The 27,768-nt window shown below is 52.9% G+C and overlaps 2 protein-coding genes across 2 annotated transcripts; both read right to left on the bottom strand.

Moving 5' to 3' along the window:
* Positions 1 to 9,492: 9,492 nt before the first annotated feature.
* Positions 9,493 to 10,969, bottom strand: LOC128814349 (thymosin beta-15A homolog). Its single transcript, XM_053990106.1, has 3 exons — positions 10,866 to 10,969; positions 10,444 to 10,548; positions 9,493 to 9,993 (listed from the first exon to the last, which is right to left on the bottom strand). Exons 2-3 carry the CDS (start codon positions 10,541 to 10,543, stop codon positions 9,956 to 9,958), a joined length of 138 nt encoding a protein of 45 aa, XP_053846081.1. The 5' UTR covers positions 10,544 to 10,548; positions 10,866 to 10,969; the 3' UTR covers positions 9,493 to 9,955.
* A 4,251-nt stretch (positions 10,970 to 15,220) lies between these two features.
* Positions 15,221 to 27,153, bottom strand: PRPS1 (phosphoribosyl pyrophosphate synthetase 1). Its single transcript, XM_053990086.1, has 7 exons — positions 26,884 to 27,153; positions 24,572 to 24,755; positions 24,114 to 24,212; positions 22,329 to 22,453; positions 20,486 to 20,659; positions 19,587 to 19,746; positions 15,221 to 17,291 (listed from the first exon to the last, which is right to left on the bottom strand). The coding sequence occupies exons 1-7, from the start codon at positions 27,003 to 27,005 to the stop codon at positions 17,199 to 17,201; spliced, it is 957 nt and encodes a 318-aa protein (XP_053846061.1). The 5' UTR covers positions 27,006 to 27,153; the 3' UTR covers positions 15,221 to 17,198.
* Between the last annotated feature and the right edge of the window lie 615 nt (positions 27,154 to 27,768).

Genomic DNA, 27,768 nt, shown 5'->3' on the forward strand with positions numbered 1-27,768 from the left:
CACGGTCACTGCCCTCACATGTCCGCCCTGTGTCTCCTCGGCCCCCTCACGGTGCCGCATGTTCCCCCTGTGCCTCCTCACATGCCCCCCGTCACTGCCCTCACAGTCCTGCATGTCCCCCCCTGTGCCTTCTCAGGCCCCTCACACGCCCTCCTCACGGTCTCAACCTGTGTCCCTTCGCCGCCCGCCCTATCGCTCCTCGAGCTCCCGTCCCCTCAGTGTCCCGAAGCCACTCACGGTACCCCCCGTCACTCCCCTCCACTGTCCCCACTGTGGCCCGCAGCCCCGCACTGCTCGCCCCCGGCACTCCCCTCACAGCCCCGCCTGTGGCCCCTCACAGTCCCCTCTGTCACTCTCCTCACAGTGCTCGCGTATCTCCTGCCCCCCGCAGCCCCCTTAATGCCAGTCCCTGTCTCTCCCCGATCTCCTGTCTCCTCACAGTCCCACATGTCGCACCGCAGCCCCTCACCGCCATTCCCTGTCACTCCCCTCACAGTCCTGCCTGTACCCCCTCACTGCCTGCCCCTGTCACTCCTTTCATAGTCCCTCTGTCCCCACTTTGTCACTTCAGTGACAGCTGCCCGAAAGAGCAAGACTCCCCCACCCTCGCAATCACCCACGGGACCAGGAGCGAGAACGTCTTTGAGGAGGTTTCTGGGGAAGAACAGCTAATATAAACATTACATTGATGGGAAAAATTGTGGCCAGCCTCGCCCAGACAGTGAGAGCAGAGGGAGAGGGAAACCAGACCCCCACGTGGCTGCAGAGGGGTTTTGGGGAGCAGCAGGCACTTGTGTGTTCCCCTGTGGGTGGCATCATCAACTTTTCTTCCTAATAGTACCTCCTGGTGCTCACTGGGATAGACCTTCGAAACTTGGGGACGCACCTCACTGGGGCTGCAAAATGCCTTGGACACCTTCTCCAGGGGGGAAGAGCAGGGACCTCTGGTATGGACATCTGGGGCTTTTGGCCATATGGATCCTGCATCAGCTCCAGGGCTGAGTGGGTGCCACCAAAGGGCATAGATTCCCTTCTCCCCCTGGGAAAGCATGAGATGGGAGGAGGATTTAAATTAAGCCAGGGATTATATTAATACTAGCCTCAGTGATCTGTCAGAAGGGATGGGGAACAAGGAAAGCCTAGCAGGGTGAGGAGGGGGAGGGCAGCACAAGGGCCCAAGGTCGAGGCTGTTGGCAGTAGGGGACCAGGACATCCTGGGGAAAAAGTTGGAGCTCCAGGGGTGTGCGTTTGGGCCACCACTGTAAACAGCAGCACTAGGGCAGAAGTGCAGGTGCAGGATGCTGCTGGTACAAGTGGCAAACGCAGCCTGCACCACCCCTGGGAGATCCCTCCAAACCAGTCCAGATCCCCATGCCAGCTCTGTCAGGACCATGCATTGCTGGAGTGAGCCTCTGAGCATGGTACACTTGCCCTTGCCAAGTTCCCTTTGCCTGGCAGCTGTTAAACCCTGTTATTTGCCGGTATTTATTGATTAGGGATCTGATTTAGCATGTAAGGGGTGAGCCTGGATTCTGAACAAGAAAGAGCCACCACGGCAAATCTTGCCAAGGCAACAGAGGCATGGTGCTCTGCTGCAGCGCTGTGCCATGCTCTGCCTTCCTGCACCACCCCTGTCAGGCCTGGCAGACACCTAATCCTCGGGGGATGCTGCCTGCAGGGTTTAGGGAGGGCAGCACATCCCTACAGCTCAGCCAAAGATGCCACATGGCCAGTGACCCCAGCTGACCGTGCTCATGCTCGAGGGGCCCCTGTGTACCTCCGGGGTAATCTGTGGGTGCTGGCAGCTGGTGGAGTCACTTGCCTACCTGAGCAGGGATGTGCCTGGTCTGATTTGGCTCCTAGTGGCTGTGCAGTCTGGTTTTCTTGCTGAGCTGGATAACAACCTGTTTGGCATCTGTGGTGGACACCAGTTACCCACCAAGCTGCTCTAGCACTCCCTTCCTCAGCAGGATAGGGCAGGGAGAAAGTAAGATGGAAAAGAATTTGTGGATCAAGATAAAGGCAGATTAATAAAGCGAAAGCTGCACGCAGAAGCTAAGGAAATCAAAGGATTTATTCTCTACTTCCCATCAGCAGGTGATGTCCAGCTGCTTTCGGGGAAGTAGGGCTTAAGCACTCATAGTGGTTGCTCTGAAAGACGGCTGCCTTCTTGTGTCTCTACAGCAATTATATTGGCAGACTTCTTGGCATTTCCTCCTCTTAACAGCTCTCTTCCCTCTCACGTCTCATACACGAGCTTTCGGCTTAAAGCTGGGTTCACCATCCCACTGCTCCTTGTCCTCCCCTGCTCAGGCAAGAAGAAACAGAGTACAGCACATGCAGCTGGGGCTCACTCTCCCTCTAACCTGGGCAGGAGGGGTCTAACTTCTTGGGGTGCCCCTGATAGCCAAGGCACTGGCTTATAGGCATGAGGATGGACAGATATTTCATCAAAGTTCTGGAGCCAAGAAGGTGTTTTCTTCAAATCTGGTGTTTTCATACCTGGGTAATACATTGCTGCCAAGCTGCCAGAATGACACTGAGGCACTCTGAATCACCTTCCTCCGCACAGCCTGTGTGCACTGAACACCCTCATCATCATTGTCTAGATCACTGTAGATGACCTCCAGCATTACTTAATTCTCTCAGGTGCTGGATGCCTTCACCTGTGCTGGTCCACTTTCCTGAGTAGTTCACAAGATCTTCCCAGAATAAATAGCTTGCCCTCACTCACACTTGAGAGGAGCTACCTGCAGAGACTGTAAATTGCTGCCACAAACCCTCAGTTTTTAATTAGTAGTTTTAAACAGCCCATGTAAGGGTGAGCAGGGACCTCGTGAGCTTCCACAATAAAGCCACCCACATCAGTCCTGGGTAAGGAGAGGGAGATGTATTCCCTGATCCTCTCCACAAGGCAGCTCCCCCAGCAGAGCAAGGCCATCAGTGCCAGGGCAAAGCACACAGCCATGGTTTGTACTAACATGTTCCCAAAGCCCAGCAAAGAGATAAGAAATGCAGCCAGAAACTCCGTGACCCAACAGGAGCTGCCTACTTAGTAACTACTATGGCTAAAGCACACTTAGCACAAGTTAAGGAATGGGCTTATCTGGGCATGACCTTGTGCTGGTGGGAACCTGCTGAGAGCAGCACTGCCCTGGCCCCATGGTCAGGATGGGACTTTGCCTGTGGGTCCTGGGCACCAGGGGAATTTGTCTGGAGATGAGGACATGGTCCAGGAGCCGTGTGCTGGGTGAGCAGTACCAGGGCTGCGGGGGCTGCACTGGGGAAGGGACTCTGCAGGGCGCAGGGCTCCTTCAGCATGAGAGGTTTTACATCCCTGCCCAGAGAGGCTGCAGCATGTGTGCGGCTGCTTGGCTCTCACTGTCTGCTCTGGGAGATAGGGCCAACAACGGAAGCTGGTGCCAAGGTGAGGCACCCTGATCCTGCTTCGACCCCCTGCCAGCCTCTGGTCACACAATGCTGCCAGCTCATGCCTCGATTAATTCATCACATGTCCCGTGCTGCAGCTGGGGCTTCGGCCTCTGCTTTTGTTCCAGCCCCGGTGCACGGCTCTGCAGCTGCTTCTCCAAGGCGTGTACCCAGCAGCAGCTCCAGCCCATGGCATCTGCTGTGAAACACTTTCCCTCACAGGAGCCCCCTGAGCAGTCCTGACACCCCTAGCCTTGGCCACCTCCATTTGCCCTGAGCCTACAGCTCTGAGCAAGTTGCCAGGTACCCCATCATCCATTTTTCTCCCCAGAAAGGAGATCCATAGGTGGAGCAAAGCTGGGGAAGATGCATCATTCATCCCCCTCTACCCCACACAGCTCAACCTGCCCTAAAGAAGTGACCTGTGTTGTTTCTGTGAGCTGGTCTGAGGCAGCAGGGAGGGGGCCATGCCTGGGCTGCAGAGCTGCCTCTCAGACACAACACTGCAGGCAGGGGCTTGTCCCAGCTTCAGTGCAACTGCAGGCCTGGCACTGGCTGAGCCACACACCACTGCCCTCCCCTCCCCGCCCATCCCCAGCTCTTCCCAAAAACGCCTTAGCTGGTTTTTAGGGACATGTTAAATGACAAGGTGGCAGAGCAGGTATCACCATAGGAGGCAGCACCAGACATAGTTCTACCCTGATGTAGGTGCACAGACAGGCTGGGCCTTTGGCAGACAGCACAAGGCATCTGTTGCAACATGCATACCTGCTGCCCATGGCTCTGGAGCTGGTTCCTGGAAAACCACAGAGGAATCTGCCAGGCTGGGCAGGGGGGAGTTCAGCCTGTGCTGCCACAGACTCTGCCCTGGGACCCACAGGAAAGGCACACGGCAGCAGGGACAGAGGAGGGGGACAGGGGCCACGTGGTATCCTGGCTGTCGCTCGGCCAGGAAAGTGCATGAACAGAGGCACAGAGAGAAGCTGCTCCTGCTGCAGCTCTGGAGGTGTCTCTGCCCTGCCTGAAGGTGATTCTAGGGGGAGTGGCAAAGGATCATATTCCCAAGCTGACCCTCAGTTTGTACCCTGTACCCCACCCACTGTGCTGAGCTTGTACCCTGCACCATGCTGTGCCCAGCCTGGCCCCAGGTGCCCTGTGGGCAGCAGGAGATTCCCATACAGGTTCATCCAGGCAGGTTTGGGGCTGTGATACCACAGGATACCACCAGCACTGGCAGTGGGGCACACAGGCTTGAGGACAGCAGTGTCCTGGCAGAGGACACTGATCTCTGCCCTGGCCAGACAGAGTGAGGTGACATTTCCTTACCCACCGTGGAAAGGCTTTGATTTAGTTTTTCTGCCCCTTACATCATGAAGGTGCATGAGCAGTCTCAGGCACCCCTGGCAAACTCCCGACATCTGTGCCATGACTTGGGCATTGGGTGGATGCCTGCTGCCATCACTGCCATGGGTTTGAGCCCCCACCTTATTTCCCCCTCCACTGCCTGGGATGTCATACCCCAGCTGTTGCCTGTGGAGAGGAATAAATCATGGAGAGGGGGCTATGCATAGGGAACAGGGGAACAAAATGGCTTTTCATGCCATAATCCTTTGTAATAAAACACCAGAGGCAAGAAAGATGATAAACAATGTCTCCTGTGTGAGCCAGCTGCTTCCTAAAATAAAGCGCTCCTTTGCTCCGTCAGCTGCCCCGGCTCGGGCGCAAGTGCGGGCGCTGCCGCAGACACCGGACCGCGTTCCCGCAGGAGCACATGCTGCCGCAGCTCCGGGCACGGCCCGTCGGGCCCGCGGGAATCTGCAGAATGCAGCCGGGGGGGGCCAGAAGCGAGCACTGAGTTCCGGCCGCTGTCAGGAGCGGGCTGGGAGCCCCCGATGGGCTCGGCATCTGCGGCGCCAGCGGCCGAGGCGCGCAGCCGGGCTGCTCCCACCTGCGCCTCGGGCCGGCGACAGCCCCGGCAAATGCGAGCAGCGCGGGGCTGCAAGGGCGCTCCGTGCGTGACTTTCCCAGCTTTGTTTAGAGCCAGGTGCTGGCAGGAGCCTGGTCCTGAGCAGGAAGCTCTGCGTGCTCCCGGTTCATCACTACTCATGCTGAGCCCTCCTTGGCAGGGGATGAGTAAGCTCCTGCTGGTAAACCTGACCTCCAGGGCATTATTTCAAGAGCAGCAATAACTTTTGCACCGCCGGGGAAGGTGATGGGTTATGCTGAGTGTGTGCAGCCCACAGGCCAGTTTCCCAGCACAGGTGTCCAAAGGTTTCTGGCTCGCTGTGTGGGTGCAAAGGGACAGTGGCTTTCCCTCCCCAAGGCCATGGGAGTTCTTCAGCACAGTGCTTCTCCCCACAGGATGGGGACAGCTTGTCCGTCCATCCTTCCCATCTCACCAAGTGGCCCCATCACACACAACTCCCGCACACCATGGTAGCCTACTGTCAACTCCTTTGCCAAAGGACTGTGGTCACTAGCCCACACAACACTTTCATTTCCCCACTATTGCTCCTTCTCTTCTGCCTTCCTCATTTACAGCCACATGCTTTCCTCTTTAACTATCCCCATGTATAGAGCCTCCCCAAGCACTCCCAGCAGAGGTTTCCCCTGGCAGCTCCTGCTTGCTGCCCCTTGTTCCCATCTCAGCCTCAGCCACCATGGGGAGGTTTGAGCTCTGTGCTTGGCAATGTGTCTGGGCAGGCAGCAGAGACCTGGCAGGAAAAGGCCAACCCGAGTGACACAGAGGTGGTGGCATGTTTTCCCCAGGGATGCAGGGAATAGGGAGATGGGTGTGAGCAGGACCCACCCATTGGAGAGCTGCAGCACTCAACTGTCTGTGCATCCTGGCTTCACCTTATCCTGTTTGCTCTGGTGCCAAACACGTACCTGCTAAAGGAGGTTTGCTCAGACCATCTGCAGTTCAGGTCGAGGTTGGCAATTTCCTGCCATCCAGGAGCTGCCTTAGGCCTTGATCACTGGCTGATCTTGGCTCTCACCGCTTTCTGCTGCAGTTCTGGGGGCTGCCAGATGTCGAGTGACAAAGGGAAAACCTTGCCTGTCAGAGTGCAAAAGCCTCCCTTGCCCTGGGTGAGTTCTGCTACAAACCAGTGTGGTGCTGTGGGACATCAGGAAGGTGCCACAGACTGGCAGGGAGCCGTGGGACACAGGGGAGCCCAGTACAGGGCAATGCACAGGCTGACTCAGGCACCTCCTGCCAGAGATGGGGTTATGGTCCTCCACATGTGTGTGTTGGGCCAAATCCTCCCCTGTCTGAGTCAGAGAGGATGGAGCAGTGGCAGGGACAGACACCCATCCCAGCCACGAGCCCTGATCTGAATTCACCTCATGCTGCTGGTCACCAGGTATTTGCCCAAATTCCTCCTGATTGTGACTCACTCAGCCTTCTCCTCCCTCCTCTGCAGCGAGGTCACAGCTCACCATCTCATTGAGCATGGGAGGAAACCACCCAGAAGCAGCAGGATGGGCCCCAGATGGGAGAGGCATGGATTATATTCTCCTGGCATTGCTAAGAGGGGCTGACACGAGTAACTCACCTGGTGTCCAGCGAGGGAAGGGTCATAGAGCCCTGTCAGGAAGGCCCAGCTCCTGGGATGGCATCCTCTGTGTGTGGGTGCCTGCTGGGGCAGTCCATGCTGCTCAAGCTGCCACATTTCTAGGGGACATCCATCTGGCAGGTGTCCTGGCCTCCCACACCACTGGCAGCTGTGGGCCCATGTGTGCCAGGGTGAAAAGGTGAAGGTCTGGGATAGGAAAGGAAAGTGCTGATGTAAAAGGCTTTTCTGGAATGGTTGTCCCCTTACTAGCTCATGCTCTGCTGGCAACAGGGACATTTTGGACGCCGGTTAGCAAAATAGGTAACTCTCAGTCTTGAGGATAGGGCATTTGGGTGTGTAGACAGGGAATTTGGGCAATGTGTTCTGGTACTTCCTGTGCACCATTCTGGTGGGGAGGTGGTTGGGAAAAGTGCCTGGACTGACCTCACTTTAGGGGAACACAGGACATTGGCCATAAAACACACAGAGATGTGTTTGCTGGGGAGCTGCTCCCAGCTCCAGCTGATGTCCCTGGGTCCAGGCTGGGACTACCAGCCCCTGGGGTGACTTCCTTGGGGCACAGACCTGGCTGTGCCAGCACTTAACCCCATGTCTAAATCTGTATTACTACACGCTGGGGTTGGCTGCAGCGAAAAAGCAACCCAAAGCCAGATGCATCGACATCTCTGTGGCTCCCCAGGATGCATGGGGATGCCATGGGCTGCTTCCACAGACTCAGGGTCAATGCTGGAGCCCTGCCAGCTTCTGGCACCAGCCGCCCTGCTATGTGGAGCAACCCACAGCCCTGGTCCTGGCTGGCAAACCAGCTGGCTCTGTAGGACTGGGGTGCCCAGCACCGCTGGCAGGCTCTGCTGCCTGTGTGCGCAGCACAGGGTGAGGGGGAAGTTATTGTAAGCACAGCAGTGCCAGGGAGGGGACACTCCTGCCGTGGCCTTGCAGACGTCCATGTGACTCAGGGAGAGATAAGTACCCTGGTGCTTTTCCATGCCCGCAGAGGGGCCTGTTGGAGCATGTCGCAGGGAGAGGCACCGGGGCGGTGTCAGGAGCAGCCAAGGTGCTCTGGGCAGCCACTGAGACCTCCCTATCCCCAAAAGCAGCACTAGGAGGGGAGACCAGCACTGCCACTTTGTGTTTCCATCCCAAAAGCTTCACTTGGTTCAACGCAGCCTCTGGCTCTCAGGGATGGGGAAAGGCTTCAGGCTGGCTTTACCTGCCTCTGCTTCGTAAGAAAAACCACCCGAGCAGGGACATACTGTCACCCTGACAAACCACCCTGGCTGCTGGCACTGGGAAGAGACTTCCGTGTCCAGGATAGGGTTCTGTCCATGGGACATCAGGGTGCTGAAGGGCCACAGCCACCCTTCCCAGTGTCCAGCCCAACACAGCAGCAGCCCCAGCTGGGCCTCTGCATTGCTCTCTGCCCTCGCTCCATGGAAAACCCCGCACGCTGCCCCGACAGCGCACAAACACCAAACTCTTACCTGCAGCTCTTTCAATTCTGCTTTTTAAGGGGTGGAGGCTGTGGCAACCACACAGGCAGTGTTATTTGCAGTCCTTGGCAGGCAGTGTGGGTGGAGGCACCAGGCAGATAGGCACCATGTCCAGACAGGCGCAACAGCCCCGTGTTTGTCCCCAGCTGACCAGGCTCGTTAGGAACACTGACCAAAACTGTTAGCTGGCAAGTTTTGGCTAGTCTGCCTCCGCCTCCTCTATAAATGGCCTGGTGTGTTCAGTGACCCTGCAGGCCAGGTGGAGGTGAGGCAGTCCCGGCAGTAGCCAGGAAGCCTCAGCATAAACCTGGAGGCACTGTCAGAGCTCACCCACACTGTGCTGGCAGACAACTGCAGGACCCAGGGATCTCCACCCCTGCAAGGCAGGGCTGGGCTCAGCCCCGAGAGTACCCAAGGGATTTACTGCATTCAAATCCATCCTTACAGGGCTGAAAAACCACCTTCAGTCAAGGGTAGGGGTGGAGGTTGGCTCAAGGGGAATGGAAGGGCAGTGCCATGCAGTGATGGGAGAACTGTGCTCCAGGAGCTGGGTGGGCAGAGCTGGTCTGGCCACCACACCAGCAGGATTCAGGCCAGCACTGCCACTGCCAGCACCTCCAGCCACGCCGACAAGGCACCAGCCCAGCTCCACAAGGTTTTAGGCAGGGGACACCAAGTTTTCCAAGGCAGAAGACTCGGCCTTCACGTGGGCAGCAAGACCCAGGTTAGCCTCTGCTTTTAGATGCACCAATAAACCACAATGGTGGTGGAGCACAGTGGCCACGATCACGCCAGCAATGCTCCCGGTTCCCCCAGGGACCGATCCCCAAGCAAACGCTAAGCTGGATTCACCCTGCAGGGAACCATCCCACATTGCTCTCTGAGCAACGCTGGACAACCAGCACTGCTGTAGCACCAGGCAGACCTCCCCGCCCTCCAGGGCAAGCCAAGCTACAGTCAGAACCTTTGTCAGGGAAGAAGCCACAAGACATAGGTAGATCATTACAATTTTTTATTTTATAATAAACTCCTCATTTTTCCCCCAAGGAAGACAAAAAACCGTGAGTGAGGCTACAGAACACTGTCAGTGAAGAATATGCAAGACAGACCCAGGCCAGAGGTGAGGCCAGAAAGGTTCCCCACTTCTCCAGGCAGAAGGGGTCCATGCCCAGAAGCCTCCACAGCCCTTGCTCATCTCCCCACTGCATCAGAGCAAGATCAGTGCTGTAACAGGAGGCAGCTGAAGCAGCAGAGATGTCATCGTGTCAGGCTACTGATGGACTGAGAGGACCACGCTTTGTCCCCCCACCTGCCAAAGCTGCCAGCAAAGTGGGACAGTGTGTTAGGTGATACAGCTGTTTTCTATACATGTATGTGATGTAAATTTAAAAAAACCCACATGATTCATTTCAAAGCAAAATAATTGAGCAGTCGCTCTTCCTGCCAGGCAATCTCTCTCTAGGAAGACTTCACACATTCCTTCTCCTGCTCAATAGCTGCAAGAGAATAGAGGCCCATTAGTATCTAGTGCTTTTTTTTTTTTTTTTTTTTTTTTTTTTTTGGTGGAAGCACGAACTGGAGAAGGTTTCCGAGGATTCATTCAGGCCCTGGTGGCCAGTTTTGTGGTTTGATCCCAAGTGGGGTGGTTTAACAGTCAAGTTAGAAGATGACAAGCCACACGCGTGCGTGGCAGCAAGTCGGGCACCTGTCTGCGTCTGTCCGCAGGAAAGTGATGCCCTGAGGGATCAGTTTGGTGCAACAGCCCTCTCCGAGTGCCCATGCCCGCTGCCCCGGGCTGCACACACCTCTCTGCCCGTGGCTTTCCCCTGGCCAGAGCCCTGCCGCCCCAAACCGCCCCTCTCCCCCGGGTGCCTCGGCAGTGAGACCGGCCCCCGAGGGCACCGGTGCCCCGGTCGTGCCTCCCACCCCGCCAGCCCCGCACTCACTCTCCTTGGAGGGCAGCGTGTTCTTCTCCTCCGTGTTAGTTTTCTTCAGCTTCTTCTTGTCGAATTTCTCCACCTCCGAGAGGTCTGGTTTGTCGCACATTTTGCCTGCGAGACCCCCGCCGCAGTCAGCCGAGGGATGAGGACGGGAAGACAAAGGCGGCCCCGGCCCCCCCCGGCCCCCGCCGCGGACAATAGCGCAGGGCGGGGCGCGCCGCCGCCCCGGGCACCGCGCCGCTCGCCGGGCCCGGGCAGCCGTGCGGGGCGGCCGCCGGTGCCCGCACACGCCGGGGAGCCCTCCCCGCAGCGGGCAGCCATGGCCCCCCGGGACCCGCCGCGCCCGCAGCCCCCGCCCCGGGGCGCCTCGGCGAGTCCCTCCTCGCAGCAGCGCTGCGCGGGGCCCCCCTCCGCGGCCCAGCCCGTACCTGCGGCGCTGTCCGGCGCGATGCGCGGTGGATGCGATGTGCGGGTGCTGCCGGTCCCGATCCCGGTCCCGCTCCCTGCGCGCCCAGGTGAGTCTGGAGCGCGCGCCGCGCGGGGCGGAGCCTTTTATAGCCCGGCCGCCGCCCAGCCCGCGCGCCCATTGGCTGCCCGCCCGCCGGGGAGCGCGTGGCCCGCCAGGGGGCGGCCGTTCCCGCCGTGCCGCGCGGCGGGGGCGCGAGCGGGACCGAGCGTGAGGGGCCTGAGGGAGACGGGGAGCGAGGGGGACGCCGAGTGACGGGTCACCGGGGACATGGGTCACACAGCCCCTCAAGACACACAGGGACAGGTGGCACACAGCCCCTCACACGCGCAGACACAGCTCCTGCTGGCCCCACAGAGGGGCATGGCGCCCACTGCCCCTCCTGTGCGCGCACGCACCTGTGAGGGGGCAGGCTGGTGCCTATGTGACCTGATGACTCCAAAGCCACTGTCCCAGCCTCCACCCGCCCCGCCAGAAGCAGGTGCCCCACAGCAATGGACGCAGCTGTGGCCCGTGTGTGTCCAGGGATGCTCCCACTGCCGAAGCAGAACTTGAATAAAGCAAGCCTTGGGCTAAAGCCAGCAGCCTATTCTCACACCTGTGAGAGATGCTTGGCCACTGCCACTCGTGTCTGCGCTGCCTCTGGCCACAGCGCTTCCTGGGGAGGTCTGGTCACTAAAGCAGCAGCACGGGTGGACAAGAAGATGACCATACTCACAGGCTCTTGCTCGGCAGCAACAAGCCTGCGGAGGAGCCCAGACCGTGCAGATGGGCAGGTGTGCAAGCGGAAGGAACACCTTTGGTGGTAAAAAGCCAAGGGGCAGTGCATGCAGCCTGTCTGATCCCAGCAGGAAGAATAATGGCAGCCTGGGGGGCACTTCCCTGCTGGCCACCAGGATAAGAGGGAGTAGAGGGCCAGGAGGGTCCTGTAGGTGCTGAAGGGAATGAGGGGAAGGGGAGGACACAAACGAAAAAGTATTGTGACTGCAGATGAGGCTTGCAAAACCTTTCTACAGAGATCTTGGTGCCATGGCAAACAGGAACCTGGTACAGAGCACCAAGGGGTAGCAGCTGTGCTGCAGCAGCTCTCACCTCCACCTCCTCCTGGCCTGCCAGCCTCTGGGTTTTGCTCAGGGCTTATTGGAGATTTTGCAGAGAAAATCCCCAGCAATCCGGAGGGAACACTTGCTTTGTGTTCTTTAGCAAGACGACTGCCGTGTCTTGGCAGGAGGGACTGGTGCTATCCAGCGACAGCAGGTCACGGCCGGAGGTGGCCCTTTGCCACAAACCCTGAGGCACTTCTCACTCCAGCCAGAATATAGGCTCTGAACTCAAGAGGCGCCAAGAGTTGGCAAATGCTGAAAAGGCAAAGGCCAAGATCTAAGGCCAGGTTGCTCCTGCGAGAGGAGTCTGGATGAGAAACAGCCTCCCGTTCCTGTGCCTGGGGGAGGGAAGGAGAGGCTGCAGGCAAAGCTCCAGGCCAGGCTGCTCCCAGAGCAGCTCTGATTTTGTGGTGCAGCCCCAGGCAGGGCCAGGTTTGGAGCTGCAGTCCCAGGCAGGGCTGCCTTCATGAGCATCCTTCAAACCCACCCTGCAGAGCCTGCATCACACAGCCCAGCCCCAGCGAGAAAAGGCTCATCTTTCCTGCACAGCCAGCGAGAACCAAAACATCCATTCCGTTTCAAAATGAACGCAGGAAATCCTTTTTGCGTTATTTTTTGCGTTTGTTTTACCACGTGTTTACTCTCTGACTGTGCTCACCTTCCCCTCAGCTTCCCCCTTTGCTTCCCTGTTCTCCACATGCTTCTCCTTTGTGGATGCTGCAGTCTGACGTAGCTTTTGTCCCCGGCAGGCAGCGAGTGCAAAAGAGCCTGATCCCCACCCTGCCTGTGCACAGCCCCTTGCCAGCACCAGCTGCCCCCAAAAACCTGCCCACCATCCCCCCAACCCTGAGACCAGCCGCACCCACCACTGGCAATGCAGCCCCGTGGCAATGTGTTGCATCTCCTGATGCTGCAGCGCTTTGGAACCCCCGGGTCTTTGTCTGGGCACAAAGCCACCACGGTGGCCACGCAGGCAGGGGAAGGGGAGCTCCCCCTTGCTCAAGCCACACAGGCACCACCACACTCACACAAACCACGGCCAGAGCAGCTTTAAAGCCAACCCTGTGCACTGCCAGCAGGGGAGAGGTGAGGCTGCTGCTGGGGAGCTGCTAAAACCCATCTTGCACAAAGAACAAGAAAGGAGCTTATATCCCAGCAAGAGCTTTTCCCCGACAAATTAGCAAAGCCTGCCATAACTGCACAACCAGCTTCTTTCTTACGTCTTTTGGCATTTCTGCTTTCAATAATTTATAACAAAAGAACTGAGACATCAACAGATAGGGAGAAAGCAAAAACAGCCCTGACCTGAAATAGCACAGACTGACTGCCAGCCATTTTAGATGGCTTTTAAATCTTGCACAGAACAAGGCTGCCAGGGCTGATACAGCCTCCCTGATAGCCATTTCCAGGAATGCCTTATTCTGGAAGGAGGCAGGAAGTTTTCTCTGACCAGAGGTTTTTCTCAGCCTCCTGACCCATCTGCCTGCAGGGCACCACCACGACAGCTGCCAGGCTGAGCCACTCCACAGCATGACAGCACTTTCTCCCATTTTCACCCCAGCCTCCTGCCACAACCCTTCACATCCATCAGGGCAGGAGCAGACAGCCCCAGGAAGGGAGCAGCATACTGGGGCTGTTGTGTCTTACAGGAGGGCTCAATCCTCCTGTGGATGTTGCTGCAGTTTATAAAAGGGCTTGCTAGCACCATTTACCCCTTGCCCAACAGCAGCAAGACAAGGTGCTGCTTTCTTTAGATCACAGAAACACCGACTCCAGGAGACCTCCTTACATCAGCAAGGCAAGAGGGAGGCGCCAGCAAATTATTTTGAGGTGTGTCTCATGGTGTTTTAAACAGTGGGCATATCCTGCTACCTGCAAGGCACATCTGGTAAACTCAGCTCCTACCCTGTGCATTAGTTTCAGGTACCCAGGCAGGTGGGCAAGGCTGATACAGGACTACTGATTGCTGTGTTCCTTGTCCCAGTGAATTAACAGCAGGCAGCAGACAGGCATGAGATGGCTACCAGCATCCTCACACCTTCAGCCATGCTCCAGCTGTGCCTGTGGCAGAGGGAGCTGCTGGAGCTCTACCCTGCTCCTCCAGACCTCCAACTGCAGGAGCACAGCAAAGGACTCAGTCGAGATTTTCTCCTGTTTTGTACAGTAGTAACTCAGACAGCTGTGAGGAAAGCCTAAGACACCCCACAGGTCACCTTGAGGCTTTGGTGAAGTCTCCATCCCTTCTGATCTGAAAGTTTCAGAGCAGTGTAACTTTACGCAGGTATGAGAACTCTCCCAAGGAGGTATCTCCCATCCTTTGTAAGAACTACAGTGTCATACAGCATATTAAGTCTGTGCCCTCTCCCAACTCAAAACCCTGGTTTTATTAAAGTAATTAAAAAAACATGATATACTCACTTATAGCAATGGTCTCCTGTATAGAAATGGCTGTAAAGCTCTGTTCTGTTTTTTTATCAAAGGAAGGTGAAATCTGCTACATAATCCTGACAAGACCCATAGCACCCACCCTGCTACTTGGGGAGAAAAAAAACCCCATTTTTTTCCACTTATTCTCTGGCCAGTACCGCAAGACATTTTAACAGATGCATGACAATTGTGATCCTCAGCAAATGCCTGCCTGAGGCTGTGGTCATGTTCAATCTAGGCCTGGAGGTCTATTTGTAATGCCAAGGACCTTTCTCTAGACCTGCCACCTCATCCTTCTGACTTCATACTTTCCCATCTGCAACACACAATGAGAAAGGATCAGGGTTTAGTCAGAACAAGTGCTTCTCAGGACATAATCCTACTGTCTCTGATTATCAGCTTTGTGTGAGACACTTACAAATTCTTCCTTTGTACTTGTTAAAATATTCAAGCTTCCCCCACCTGAACATGATGTGAACGAATCTGCTCAGATACATAATTGAACAGTACGAAAGAAGCTGCACTACCACCTCTAACAATTAATTAAGTCCAGGAAATCAAACATGGACAAAAGGAATTAGTGCATGGTCCCATGCTATTCCTTCCATGCAATATGAACAGAGCCAAGCTGGACCTCACAGCTGGCCACACACACAAGGGTTAAACCAGATGACCTTCCAAGGTCCCTTCTAAATAAAAATATTTCATGATCTGCCCTTAAAATGACCCAACTCAGAAGATTCATGTCACTTAAGGTGTTTAGAAGTATTTACAGGCAGAGGCCATGGTTTTTAAATAAAAGTTTAATTCCTTCATCAGGTCTTAACTTGAAACACAAATGCTGCTGGAAATCCTCCCAGCGCTGCTCTGATGTCCTGGCTTTTGGCTTTCAGAGCAGCAGCAGGATGGCAGCAGGGGCTCCCATACAGGAGGTGGGATCACAGACTCTCAGGAGAGCTCAGTGCAGGATGCAAAGCAAAGAAGCAAGAGATGCACAGTTTCCAGACAAACACCAATTCTTATACAAAAAGGAAAGCTCTACACTAATAGAAGTGTTAATGTTGCCACAGGACAGGAGTTTAGGAAGGGAGAGAAGTCTTCAGTAAAAGGCACAACTAAAGAAGTACTTCCCTAGATTTTAACCACATCTTTCAGTTAGTTCCACTTATACCCCAGCCCCCAGCCTCTCAAAGCCATGCTGGTCACTCTAGAAAGTAATTTCAAGTTCCTTCTTTTCCCTTTTTCCCTTCCTCCAGCTCAAAACAAATAGAAAAGGAGTGCTTATTAAAAAAACAAAACAAAACAAAACAAAACAAAACCAGAATAAAACAGTTTGGTCTATAAACCGTAAGAGTTCAAGAGAGACTTAGCAGTTTACCTTACGATTGTCTGGTACACTTTCAAAGTATTCAAGTTTCAGATGATACTTATTAGATCCAAGAGCCTCAACCAGCTCTAGTTTTGGTATTTTTCTTTCAAGCACTTTGTGGCCTGTCAGGTTGGTGTTAAATATGCAGTTTATGTATCACCCAGTATTATGTATCACCAGCCTCTTCAACCCATTGCCATTAACACTCCTGGGAAGCATCAGGCCCACTCCAAGGGCTCCTTCAGGTTTTGTTGTCCTGCAACCTGCAGTGCTCCTTGGCTTAAGGTATTTTGCAAGAAGCAACGCTTTCAAGGAAAGGCAGACAGTGAGCATGTGTCAGTAACTTCCAGGATAATAGGACTGTAACAGGCATTGAATGAGAGGCTGAGCCAGCTGGACACAAAGCTGTTGTGTTTCAGGTCACCCCAGCATCTGAGCAGGCACTTGCTAGATGCAACAACCTTGCTGCTGTCGGATAAAGAGGCTCTGTTCACTACTGTATTGGTAAAAAAAGGGTCAGGGGGTTGCACAGCAGGTCAAGGTGCAGCTGCAGCACATGACAGCAGTGCTCTAGTTAGCTAGCAAGGCTAACAGGGAGCTGTGAAATTGAGAAGCTGGTTTTAGCCTGCACAAGAAACCAAAGCACACAACCACCTCAAGTTCTCTATGTCAGAGTTTTTGGAAAAGAACACTTGTCCAGGATGCACCTTCCCCACTAAGCACTGCACAGGCTCTGCTCTCACCCTTGCTTTGCTGTGTAGTGCACTAAAGGGCATTTAATTTCATCAACAATTAAGAGGCATTCAAGTTTGCAAGCTACACTGATCTCCTTTTACAGGAGGAAGCTGTAGCAGAACCACCTCCTAGGTGTCTCCCAGGGCTTCACCAAGGGTCAAGCTTGGCCAAGACACAAGCCTTCCCCACCACTCCCCAAGGGCTCTGTCAGGTACAGAGTGGTAAGACAGCCAGCAGTCTCTTGGGCTCTTGCTGTAGATCCAGATCAACATGTCCTAGGGAGCTCTACTTCCCAAACAATTTAGGGTGCACGTGCCAGATCATCTAACCCTGCCCACAGACAAACCCTCTCCCTCCCCCCCTCAAAATAATTGTGGCAATTAGCCATATGTCAGTCCTGCTCTCCACAGACCTGCAGAATTGAGTCAGTGCTACTGATCAGCTCCATGCACAGGGGTGCTGGTGGAGTTGGCTGTTACAAAGATGAGCTTTCCCCCTCCAGCCTCCCAGTGTTGGGAACAGAGCCAGTAAGCCCGACTTAAGCAGGAGCTGTGGAGAACTGCACTGGAACAAGCAGAGTCTTCTACTGAACTTTACAACAAGCTGAACAACTTTTGGTTTTAAAAAAAAAAGCCATACAAGCAGCAGCTGACATCTGTTGTTATAAAGGGACATGGCTGAATAGGTAGGAAACAGATTCCCCATTATGAGTCCTCCTGATGGCCTCTGCAAGGATCATTGAGATGTCAATCACCTGGAAGGGAAGAAAGATGCATCAGTGTCATTGAGAAAAGGCATCAAACCTGAAAGAACTGCTGGGAAGTCAGCGAGAACCTAAAGAATAAACTCATCACCCACATTTTAACGTGCCAGATGCAGCTAAATTACTTCTACACAGGATTAGGATTTAATTACGTACAAGCCTGAGGATACCCTACAAATAGCACTACAAATATTCTAGTTGGTCTGTCAGTTACAGTCTACTGTCACCTTGCTTTGCTCAGACTCCCTAGGCTCAATCTGTTCACCACAGGACTCTTATTCACTTTGTGCAGAGATGTTAGAGCAGTCTAAATCAAGATGAAATCACTTCCCTTGAGCCAAGAGGTTTTACCACTGCTGCCAGCAGTCTGAGAGATGAAGCTGCTGTGCTGCAGCTCAGCTCCTGGGCGCTGTGCTGGCTCCATCTGGTGGGGTCAGAAAGGTACCAGGAGGGAAAGCTGAGTCGCAGCCAAATCCCAGCTCTGAATCCCCACAGCTAAAGCATTTCAATGTATGTAGCCCAGTAAGAATCACTATATTCATGGTGGATTAAGGAAATCAAGCGAAAATCATATTTAATGTTTTTTATCTTTTTAGATAGTTTGTCTCTGAAGGGAAGAAAAAATCAACAAGCTGCAGAGTAAAGCCTGAGACTTGTGACAAATCCTTTAGCTCTGTGTTCCTCAACATCAGACATCAGTGTGTAAATGTGAGGTATTAAAGGAGAGCCTGGAAAACTGCTCCACTGCAATCTTTGGCTGCAGCTACTTACACAGAGGTTGCCAGTTTAACATTTTGCCTACACCAGCTGCTGTGTGGAACCTGGAAACAAGGTGAAGCACCAGAAATGTTTTACATGTTGCAGGAGTATCACTCAGAAGTTAGTGCTAAAAGAAAAGCAACCCAACAGCAGCTTGCAATCAGCTTATAACATATTTCCAAAAGCAGCTTAAAATTGACTGCAGCTTCAACCAGTTCAGCTTCCCTTTCACCAGCAGCCCAGTAGTGGGGAAGCCTCTACACTCTCCTCACAGTATTGGATGAGTGTGAGTAGTGCCAGAACTTCTCCAAATGCTCGTGTCCTTGATATTGGTGCTGTGAAGCCAAGGCCCATTTGGAATTAAATCTGGCAAAGGACGTCAGGGACAACAAGAATGTTTGCCTTCTGTTATTGATTTATTTGGAAAAATCTGAGTATAATGTGGGCCTGTTACTAAAGGGAAGGGGGACCCTGGTGACAGAGGATGCAGAGAAGGCAGTTAGTCAGCACCTTCTTTGCATCAGTCTGCAATGACAAGCAGGAGACCAGGGTAAGAGAATGTTGGAAGGAAGACTCTTCCTTAGGGAGGACTGGGCTAGAGGACACTTAGCTAGACTTGATATCCACAAGTCCATGGGCCCTGATGGAATATATTCATGAGTACTGAGAGAGCTGGGAGACATCACAGCCAGGCACTCATGATCAGTTTTGAAAGGTTCTGGAGACCAGCAGAGGTGCCTGATGACTGGAAGAAAGCAAATAGAACCCAGAATTACTGTCCAGTCAGCCTCACATCCATCCCTGGACAGGTGACAGAGCACTTCATTCTATGCACGTGGATGACAAGAACACGATCAGGAATAGCCACCACGGATTCACCAAAGACAAATCATGCTTGACCAACCTGATCACCTATGAGGAAGCAACTACCTAGATGGGTGAGGGGAGAGCAGTGGCTATTGTCAACTTCAGCAAGGCTTTTGACACTGTCATGAAATTCTCACAGGCAAAACTCAAGAAGTGTACACTGGATGAGTGGATTGAGAACTGGATGAACAGCAGATTCTGGGGCTCATTATCTACTTTTAGTTCTCATATGGATGGCAAAGGCTGGGCATAAAGTGACAGATGCACAACAAAACTGTCAGCACCAACATCAGAAGTTGCTGTCTACCTCTGTTTCAGCATTGCACACCATCAGCACATCACTCCTCCAAAGGGCACACATCCAACTACTTGCCTACATCGTGGCCCCATTAAATCAGACACCTGATCTAGGTAAAACAATCCCTGAGAAAAAAAAGATTATTTAATGAACTGTTTGAGATGAACTGCAACAGAAGCTGCTTTATACCAGTGTAACACGTCTGTTATCCCAGAGCAATGGGGCCAAGAGAACTAGGCAACACTGATGGCAGTACCAACAGAACCCCTGTCAACACTACATAGTATTGTGGGATTTTCACCCCCAACAGGTGAACAGACAAGGCTACCACCCCCCAGGAGTGACAGAAAATAGATGCTCACCTGGATTTTAGGGCACTGCTTCATCTTGTCCTCCTGGGGTATTGTGTTTGTGACTACAACTGCCTCAAAACAGGCATTGTTGATGCGGGAAATTGCTGGCCCAGAAAAGATCCCATGAGTTAAGATGGCATAAACTTTGGTGGCTCCAGCTGACACAAGCCTGCAAGGGGGGAGTAAAAGGAGAAGGATGAGAAACTCTCAGCAGATATTAAGCTGACATTAGTGCAGGGCACATGGTAAGCATGACAGGAGACAGCACCATGTGCTTAGGGAACAGCCTACCTTTGATTCCCCCCCTCTACTGACTTGGGGAAAAAAAACCAGTTTTACAAGTACCACGAAATCCACCACAGGCAAAGCACACACTGAAAAACCCCCATTGTTCTTAGCTCTGGAATATTTGGAACAGATCATACAAATCACCTTCTGTAATTTTTGCTTACACAAGGTAGCAGGTATTTAATACCGTGTTAATACTTTAATACTGTATTTAATACAATATGAAATACTGTGCTAATTTTGAATACTGTACTTAACAGTTAACCATCTTGCATATGTTGCTGCTTCTAGTGTGAAAGGCATGAATGATATCAAAGTTTCAAGAGCTTTTTTCTAATACAAAACTAGCTGATGGACCAGACAACACTTAGTTCTACCTGGCAAGGCCAGTGATGGTCCATTTTCAACACAGGGGAAAAAAAAAGACACTCTGGTCTTCTACCTATTCCCACCACAAGAACTTTTACTGGTTTTTTTTTCCTTATTTTGTATGACATGAATAATAAGAAACTGCATGAGCCTTGTGAAACTTGTCATGCAAATAATCTGCTTAACCCATTGCAGAGTGCTCAGTAAGAGCAGGTTCCTGGCTTAGGAAGGCAGCAGTCAACCCCACTCACTTGTCTGCAGCGTGGCAGATGGTGCCACACGTGTCTGCCATGTCATCCACCAGGATGGCCACTCTGTCCTTGACGTCCCCCACCAGCACCATGCGATCGACCTCGTTGGCCTTCTTGCGCTCCTTGTGAATGAGGGCAAAGTCTACGTTCAACCGATCTGCAATGGAGGTCACTCTGAAGAGAGAACAGTTCCCAAACAACACTTAACTCCACAAAGCAGCTTCATCAAAGCTCTTTCAATACCAAGCACACTGCACTAAGAGGAGCTGTCACCACATCTGTTACTGCTCCCAAGCAATTAATAGAAGGCATTCTGCCACCTTCAAGTTTCCCTTCAAACTGCAACCTCTCATCTTTCATCATGACCACTATAAATTAATTTGCATTTAAGATGAAAGCAAACCTTAACCAGCAAGGTCAGCAAGCTTGAAGTGATCCAAACACTTGGAAAGTTGTCATCCTTGTAACACTACACTGGAAAGGCTTAAGTTGTGTTATGACAGGGCTTTACTGTCACTCCTGTGAGCACTCAATCATCATGCACATAAGCACTGCCATAGATTGTGGCAGGATTACACATCCAGGAGATTCAAACACAGCACCTCACATTTATTTCAATTAAAGAGACTGCAGAATAGCCTTACTAGAAGGTTCTTAACCTTATATATTGATATTGATGAACAGTAAAGAGTTTAAAAGCATTAAGAGTGGAAGGAGTAAAACACACATGCCCCCAAGAATCTCTGCACTTGAGGTAAGTAGACTCTTAGCCCCACTAGATCAGACTTGTCATCCTGGTGGTCTTACACAAGACTGTTAAACTAAACTGAAGTATTTGGCTTTGCATATTTCCATAAAATACTGCACCAGCCAAGATCGACACATTTCAGTATAAGAGGCTTTTGAGCAGATTTTTTCAAGAGTCAGATTTTATCTGGCTGGTTTGGCACTTCATATACTGTGTTATGCAACAAGCTGCAGAAATAGCTGAATGTACAGAAGGTCTTGCCCAATCTGTGGACCACAGCAAAGCTACAGAAGACACGGAGTGAGTGACCTGCAGTGTCAGTGTCTTGGCTGTCTGTAACACATAATTTCAAACATTCTGAGGCATGTGAATCAGATCAGCACCCACCAACATTGTGGTGTGACAGCCCTGGATTAAAGAATACATCTGTGTCCCTCTACTGTTCACATGTAGCCCTCAGACAGAAGCATTAAGGAACAGCCTGGTTTCTCCTAAAAAGCCCCTGAGAACATTCGGAGCTGCCCACAAACTGCAGGGAGATTGTCAGGCTATCAAAATAGAAATGTGCTATAGCATATGCTGCTGCTTTTTGGAAAGGAACCATCTATCTTCCTCGTTCTCAGGGAAGATGAAGAGTGGCAGCAGGCTTAAATCACAGCTAGATACTCAAATCCAGGGTAATAAAGTAAGAAAATGCCTCAACAGACTAAGCATAATTCTGCAAAGAAAGCAGCCTAGGTAAAAATGCATTATTAATCATCAGCAGTAAGCTTGCCTTGGCATAGGGGTGTAAGCTACACTGTTTCCTCCTTCAACTGGCATAAATACCCTTATACAAATTGGTTTAGTCCAAGGGATGTAGCTGTTGTGCAATTCCTACCTATGCAGCTGTGATTCTAGAAGCTATTAAATCCTCCATGTAGCCCAAGAAACGTTCTAAACATTCCCTAGGAAGAATATCTGACCACTCTTCAGTCCCAGACTGTCTGAGAGAAGGCAGACTGAAAGAAGGAACATGCTCTAAAAATAGGGTCACAAGTAGGAATTGAAGTGGACACAGAAGCAGCATCTCAAGCTACCTGTCTGACAGCTTACCTCTTGGCTCCACCAGCATCTGGTGAGACAATGGTGCAGTTCTTCCACTCTGGAATATTCTCTTTGATCCATTTCAGTACAGCAGGCTCGGCATATAAATTATCAACAGGGATATCAAAAAAACCCTGCAAGGAACACAACAGGAACAGATGTAGCTGAAAGTCCCATTCTAGAAAGAGTTCTAAAAATCCTTCTATATCATCAGGCACGCAGTCATCACCTTTCCACAGCTTTCAGCTCTCCTTTTTACTTCCCTTGATGTAAGGGCAGTAGTCTTTGGAGTACACAGAACAGTAATGTAAGAAGTCTTCAGAACCAGAAATAGTTCAGCAGCATAAGTAACACTTTATATTTAACACCTCCACAAAATGAAACTAGTTCTGTCCTGGGGGCTGCAGAAAGCCTGCAGCAAATGCATTCATTTCCAAAGCAGCTGGCTGCCTGTTTACAGTCAGTCTTTAAAGCTCACTACCCAAACTGTTCACATCTACAAAACAGGCTTGAGTAACATCTGTCTTTAAACTACTGCAGCTGGTTCCAGAACTTTACAGTGACCCTGCAGACTTGTCCAAATCTCATAGGTCACTAAATGCCAGAAGTTAACCCTGGAGTAACAGGCAGGAGAGTAAGGAGCAGCTACTCCTGAGGAATGCTTCAAGGTACAGGGTAACAGACCCTTCTCACCATCATCCCTTCTGTTCTCAGCAGCTACAGGAACCAGGCTGAAACCAGCCCGATGCTGGAAGCACATATGCACAAATGAACCCATTAAATCTCATCACTGCTGCTGGTGCAAGGTCAGCACACACCAATTCCAAGCCCTGTAGGAAGAGGGGACCCCCTTGGGCTCAGTTATTTCATGCTCTTCCTGAGAACCTTCTCAGCTGTGCCCCTACAGATTTTTTTCATCTGAGACAGTATTTCTGGGCAAATCATACTGAAGTGTGAATGACTGCATTTCCAACTGTTAGAACAACAGCCAGCCCACTTACTTCAGCAGGCAGTAGCTACCTTACCCTTTGCAGCAATACAACAGACATCCTTCCCTCTGCCACACCCCTCTCAGTCGCACCAAGCTGGTTTCTTGGTCTTGAGCACTTGCTCAAGGTAGAGAAAAACAAAATCAAATTGAGCCTGCAGCCTCTCCTCTCCCTGGCAAATATTCCTGCCAGTTTTCTTACACAGCCCAGGTCAAGACTTTAGTTGCTCTGTGAGATATTTTGTTCGTAAGCCAACAAAGCCTATGAATAATTTTCAATTCACTACCAGCCTGGGAGAGAACCAAGGCCAGCCTGCGTGGGAGGGTGGCACTGAATGGATACAAGTGGGATTGCCCCTCTTGCCAGGGGCAGGCTATCAGATCACTGTCCTGGTCAGCTAAACACACGAATGCAGCTGTGCCAGGATACCTGAGGGCAGAACTAACTGCTCACTTCTCCAAGACAACACACTAAGTATCAGAAAGCTCTGCTCAGAATTTAAAGACACTCTCCATCTCACATTCCTCTAAGGTCTAATGAAGAATAAACAGTGTCACTATGTGGCAACAAAGCTGCAGTGATCACTTACTAGCTCATTTACACAAGACTCAGCACACTCAGTCTGATGAAGAACAACTGTACTTTCACTTACAGGTTAACCTGTTACCCACCTCCCCATCCAGTCCCAAATTCCCAAGTCTCGATCACTGCAGTATCTCAAAAAACAGATGACTGGGAAGCTTGCAAAGCAGTCAAGAGGCCCAGACTGGAACTGGTTAAATGCTTTCCTGATTTTTGCTCCTACCTGAATCTGAGATGCATGCAGGTCCATGGTGATTATGTGATCTGCACCTGCCACAGACAGCATGTTTGCAACCAATTTGGCAGAGATTGGAGCTCGACTCTTGTACAGGAAAAAAAAAAAAAAAAAAAAGACAGTATAAGACAAGTTCAACTCCTTCATCAAGATGTCAGCCCTCTGCTTCCAGGCAGTGATTCACAAGCAGTTACTAAAAGGAGCTCTCATTAACATTGCATCTTCTCATCAGCTAGTGATTAGACTTTAGTATATTTTCAAGAAGAACTAGATCTTTTCATAAAGATCATTTTGCAGTCCAATGTCCCCAAGTTTAACAAACTGAAGAGAGGTTGGATATTGAGAGAAGGCGACAAAACTTCATTTAAATCCTCTCCAGCAGTCAGGACTTTCAAGGTGTGCATTCAACTTCCCTGCAGAAACCTTTACCACATTCCCTCCCTTACCTTGTCCTTTTTGTCCTGCCGGGCATAAGGGAAGCAGGGGATGACAGCTGTGACTCTGCTGGCTGAGGCAATCTTACAGGCATTTATCATGATGAGGAGCTCCATCAGATTGTCATTGATTTCCCCACAGCCACTCTGCACAATGTAGACGTCCTCCCCACGAACACTCTCGCCTATTTCCACGCTGGGAACAGATGAGAAGACAGCTGGAGCCAAACACAAATTAAAGCACAGCCAGTACCTGTGCCCGCAGAGCAACCCAGGCACTGCTTCCCCAAAGGTCTGTGGGTGACAGTGCCATATAATCGAGGCTGTTGAGCAGGAACGCTGCTGTTTATTTGCTCAGGGGCTATTTCACAGCGCTCACTCATCAGATTTAATGGTCTAGCCAGTAAGGCTAAAAGCACTCAGCATGTTCTCTTGATCTCAACACAAGCTGAGCATGTAAACAGCCCAGAGCAGGCCTTGCTCCCCTGGAATCACAAACACAGGCACCTCTAAAAGCAGCAAGGACCATGGCCAGTCACCAGCCAGAGTAGGGGTCAAACTGCTACCAAAGCAACACTGCAGCCAGTTATCAGACTGAGACTCGTAACAGCCATTCAGTGGCTCCAGCAGGGAAGCACTCCAGCCTTTCACTCTGGAAAGGCTTCTGGGGTTAATTTTCTCTTGGATGCAGTGCACACTAATCCCTGCTGATGAAGGGCCTGAACACAAGCCAAAGGTCCTGTTTGCCAGCAGCAAAATGCCAGCTCCAGTGCACGTATGGACACACCTGCACCAGAAAGAGTGGGAAAGAAGCCACTTCGGGGTAGAGTTCTAAGTCTAATATTTCCTTCTCTGACCTTTCTGATCTCTTCAAACTTTTTTTGATGACTGTTGTCTATTTATAATCTTACTGCTCAATATCCATCAGCGAGCTGCTGCCACCTTTACTGCCCACTGACTTACAGGATGCACCCATCTCTTGTGGAGAGTTTCTGCCAACGAGAACTCTCTGCTAGGGAACTGTGTGATTATCAGCAGTTGGCACTTAAGTGCCATCTCCAATATTAGGGTGATTTAAGATATTTATGGTACAAAAAAGTCTATGAATTATTCTGTTGAAACAGTCTTACTCTTTTGGGGAAGCACCTGCTGTCAGTTTATTAGGGTAAATAAGCTGTTTTTTAAGTCTTCAAGTCACATCACCTGCTGGCCAGCCAGCTAGATGGGCAAGAGCAGTTAATAACGAATAATGAGAATGGTGCAAGGGCTGTAAATCTAATGGAACTTTTTATAACTCCTCTCCACCTCTCTGTACTACCTCTGAGGTTTCACAATCAATACCCATGGCAAGAGGAACGTGATATCGTACGCCACATGTACATCCTGGAAAAAAAAAAATTCTGTTTCCAGAAGGAGTGGGCTGGAGCAATCAAAGTTCTTTGTCTTATACTCTGGTGTATACACGGTTAGTGTATTCTCTAAGACAAGCTTAAGGAGCTCCGAACAACTTTAAACCTCTTCAGCTTTACGTAGGATGGCAGCAAGATTCTTAAAGCACAGATACATCAAACAAGGCGAATGTTAGGTCTCAAAGCTGGAGGGACACAGCCTGCGTGACTGCAAATGCACCGTGGGATGCACGGAGGTGTGAGCCTCTTTCCTTAAGAATCCTATCGACACTCTCTAAGACTCTGAAGCTCCGCCGAGAAGTTTAAAGTTACCAGCTACGTGCTAAACACAAAGTTAGGAAGCCTCAAGTCAGAGTTTAGATTTAAGCGTGAAAAAGCCTAATCAGTGTAGCTGTAACTCCGAGATGCGCCATCCCATCGGCGGCTTTGGGATGGAGGGGGCAAGGTCCGGATGGCGAACTGCATCGCTCCAACACTTGCCACAGGGGCCAGGTCACACAAACCCTCCAAGTCCAGGAGCCCCGCGCGGTCCCGGGCGCTGGGGAAGGCCCAAAGGCGGCGGGGGAAGCGCGCGTGGGGCCAGCGCCGTGAGGCGGGGGCCGCCGGAGGCACGGCCCGGGCCGCACATGGCTCCCGGGGCGCACCGCGGCGCCGCCTCGTCCGGCACCGAGCCCCGGCTCTGCCCGGGGGGACGCGCGCGATGCACCCCAGGGCTCCGGGGCAGCAGGGCCCCGGCGGGAGCGCTCCGGGGATGTCTCCGAGCGCAGCTCCGCGTCTCTGCAGCCGGGCCCGACCGCACGGGCCCCCAACTACAACCCCCGTCACCCCCCGCGCGGAGGCCGCGCGCTACCTAGCGCCGCAGCGCCGCGCGGCCTGCCGGGAGCTGTAGTGCGACCGCGCCCCGCCCCGCCTCACCATGTCTCCTGGTTGCTGAACTTCTTGGTGACCACCTTGCCCAGCTCCAGGCCCAAGCGGTCGGCGATCTTCTGGGACAAGTCCTGGTGCGAGCTACCGCTGAAGATCTTGATGTTGGGCATGGCGGCGGCTGCGGCACCGGCGCCCTTTTTCTCCTCCTCCTCGTCGCTCCGCCACGCAGCGCCCGCGGCTGCCGCGCGGGGACCCGCCCGCCTCCTGCGAGGACGCGGCACGGTGGGCACAGGTCACACCAGTCGCCTCTACGCCGCCATCTTACCCTTTCCCGCCTACTGCGCCGACCCTTTATAGCCTCTCCGCCCCTAGGCCGCGCCCCCAGCCGCTTCCCATTGGCTGTGTTGCCGCAGGGGTCGGCGTTCCGTTCACCGGCGCGGCAGAAGTGGGCGGGGCTTAGCGCGTGCCTTCCCCTCGAGGGCGAGGGCGAGGCGAGCTCAGCCTCCCGTCGGGGGCGGGGCATAGGGCAGGAGGCGGCCCGCGATTGGTCGCTGTGCGGCATCCTGGGCTGCGATTGGCCAGGGCGGCGGCGGCGGCGGGCGCGCGCGGTCGGCCCCGCCCCGCGCGGCCGCGGCGAGAGCGGCCGCCCGCCCCCCCCCCCCCCCCCCCCCCGGCGGCCATGATGGCGCCCGGCGCGGCGGGGCGAGGCGGCGGCGATGGCCCCGCTGCTGCCGCCGCGCCGCGCCCGCCGCCCCCGCCCCGCGCCCCCCCGCCGCACCCGCCGCCCGCGGGGCCCCGCGGCGCCGCCGCCTCCGTTACCTCAGCATGCCGGCGTGCCCGCGCCCGCCGCGGCCGTTCCCCGGCGCCCTGCGCGGCGCTGCGCCGAGCTGGCGTCACCCGGCGGGCCGCGTGTGAGGCGGTACCGGCTGACAC

Source organism: Vidua macroura, chromosome 14 (assembly GCF_024509145.1).
Source record: "Vidua macroura isolate BioBank_ID:100142 chromosome 14, ASM2450914v1, whole genome shotgun sequence".
Classification (NCBI taxonomy): domain Eukaryota; kingdom Metazoa; phylum Chordata; class Aves; order Passeriformes; family Viduidae; genus Vidua; species Vidua macroura.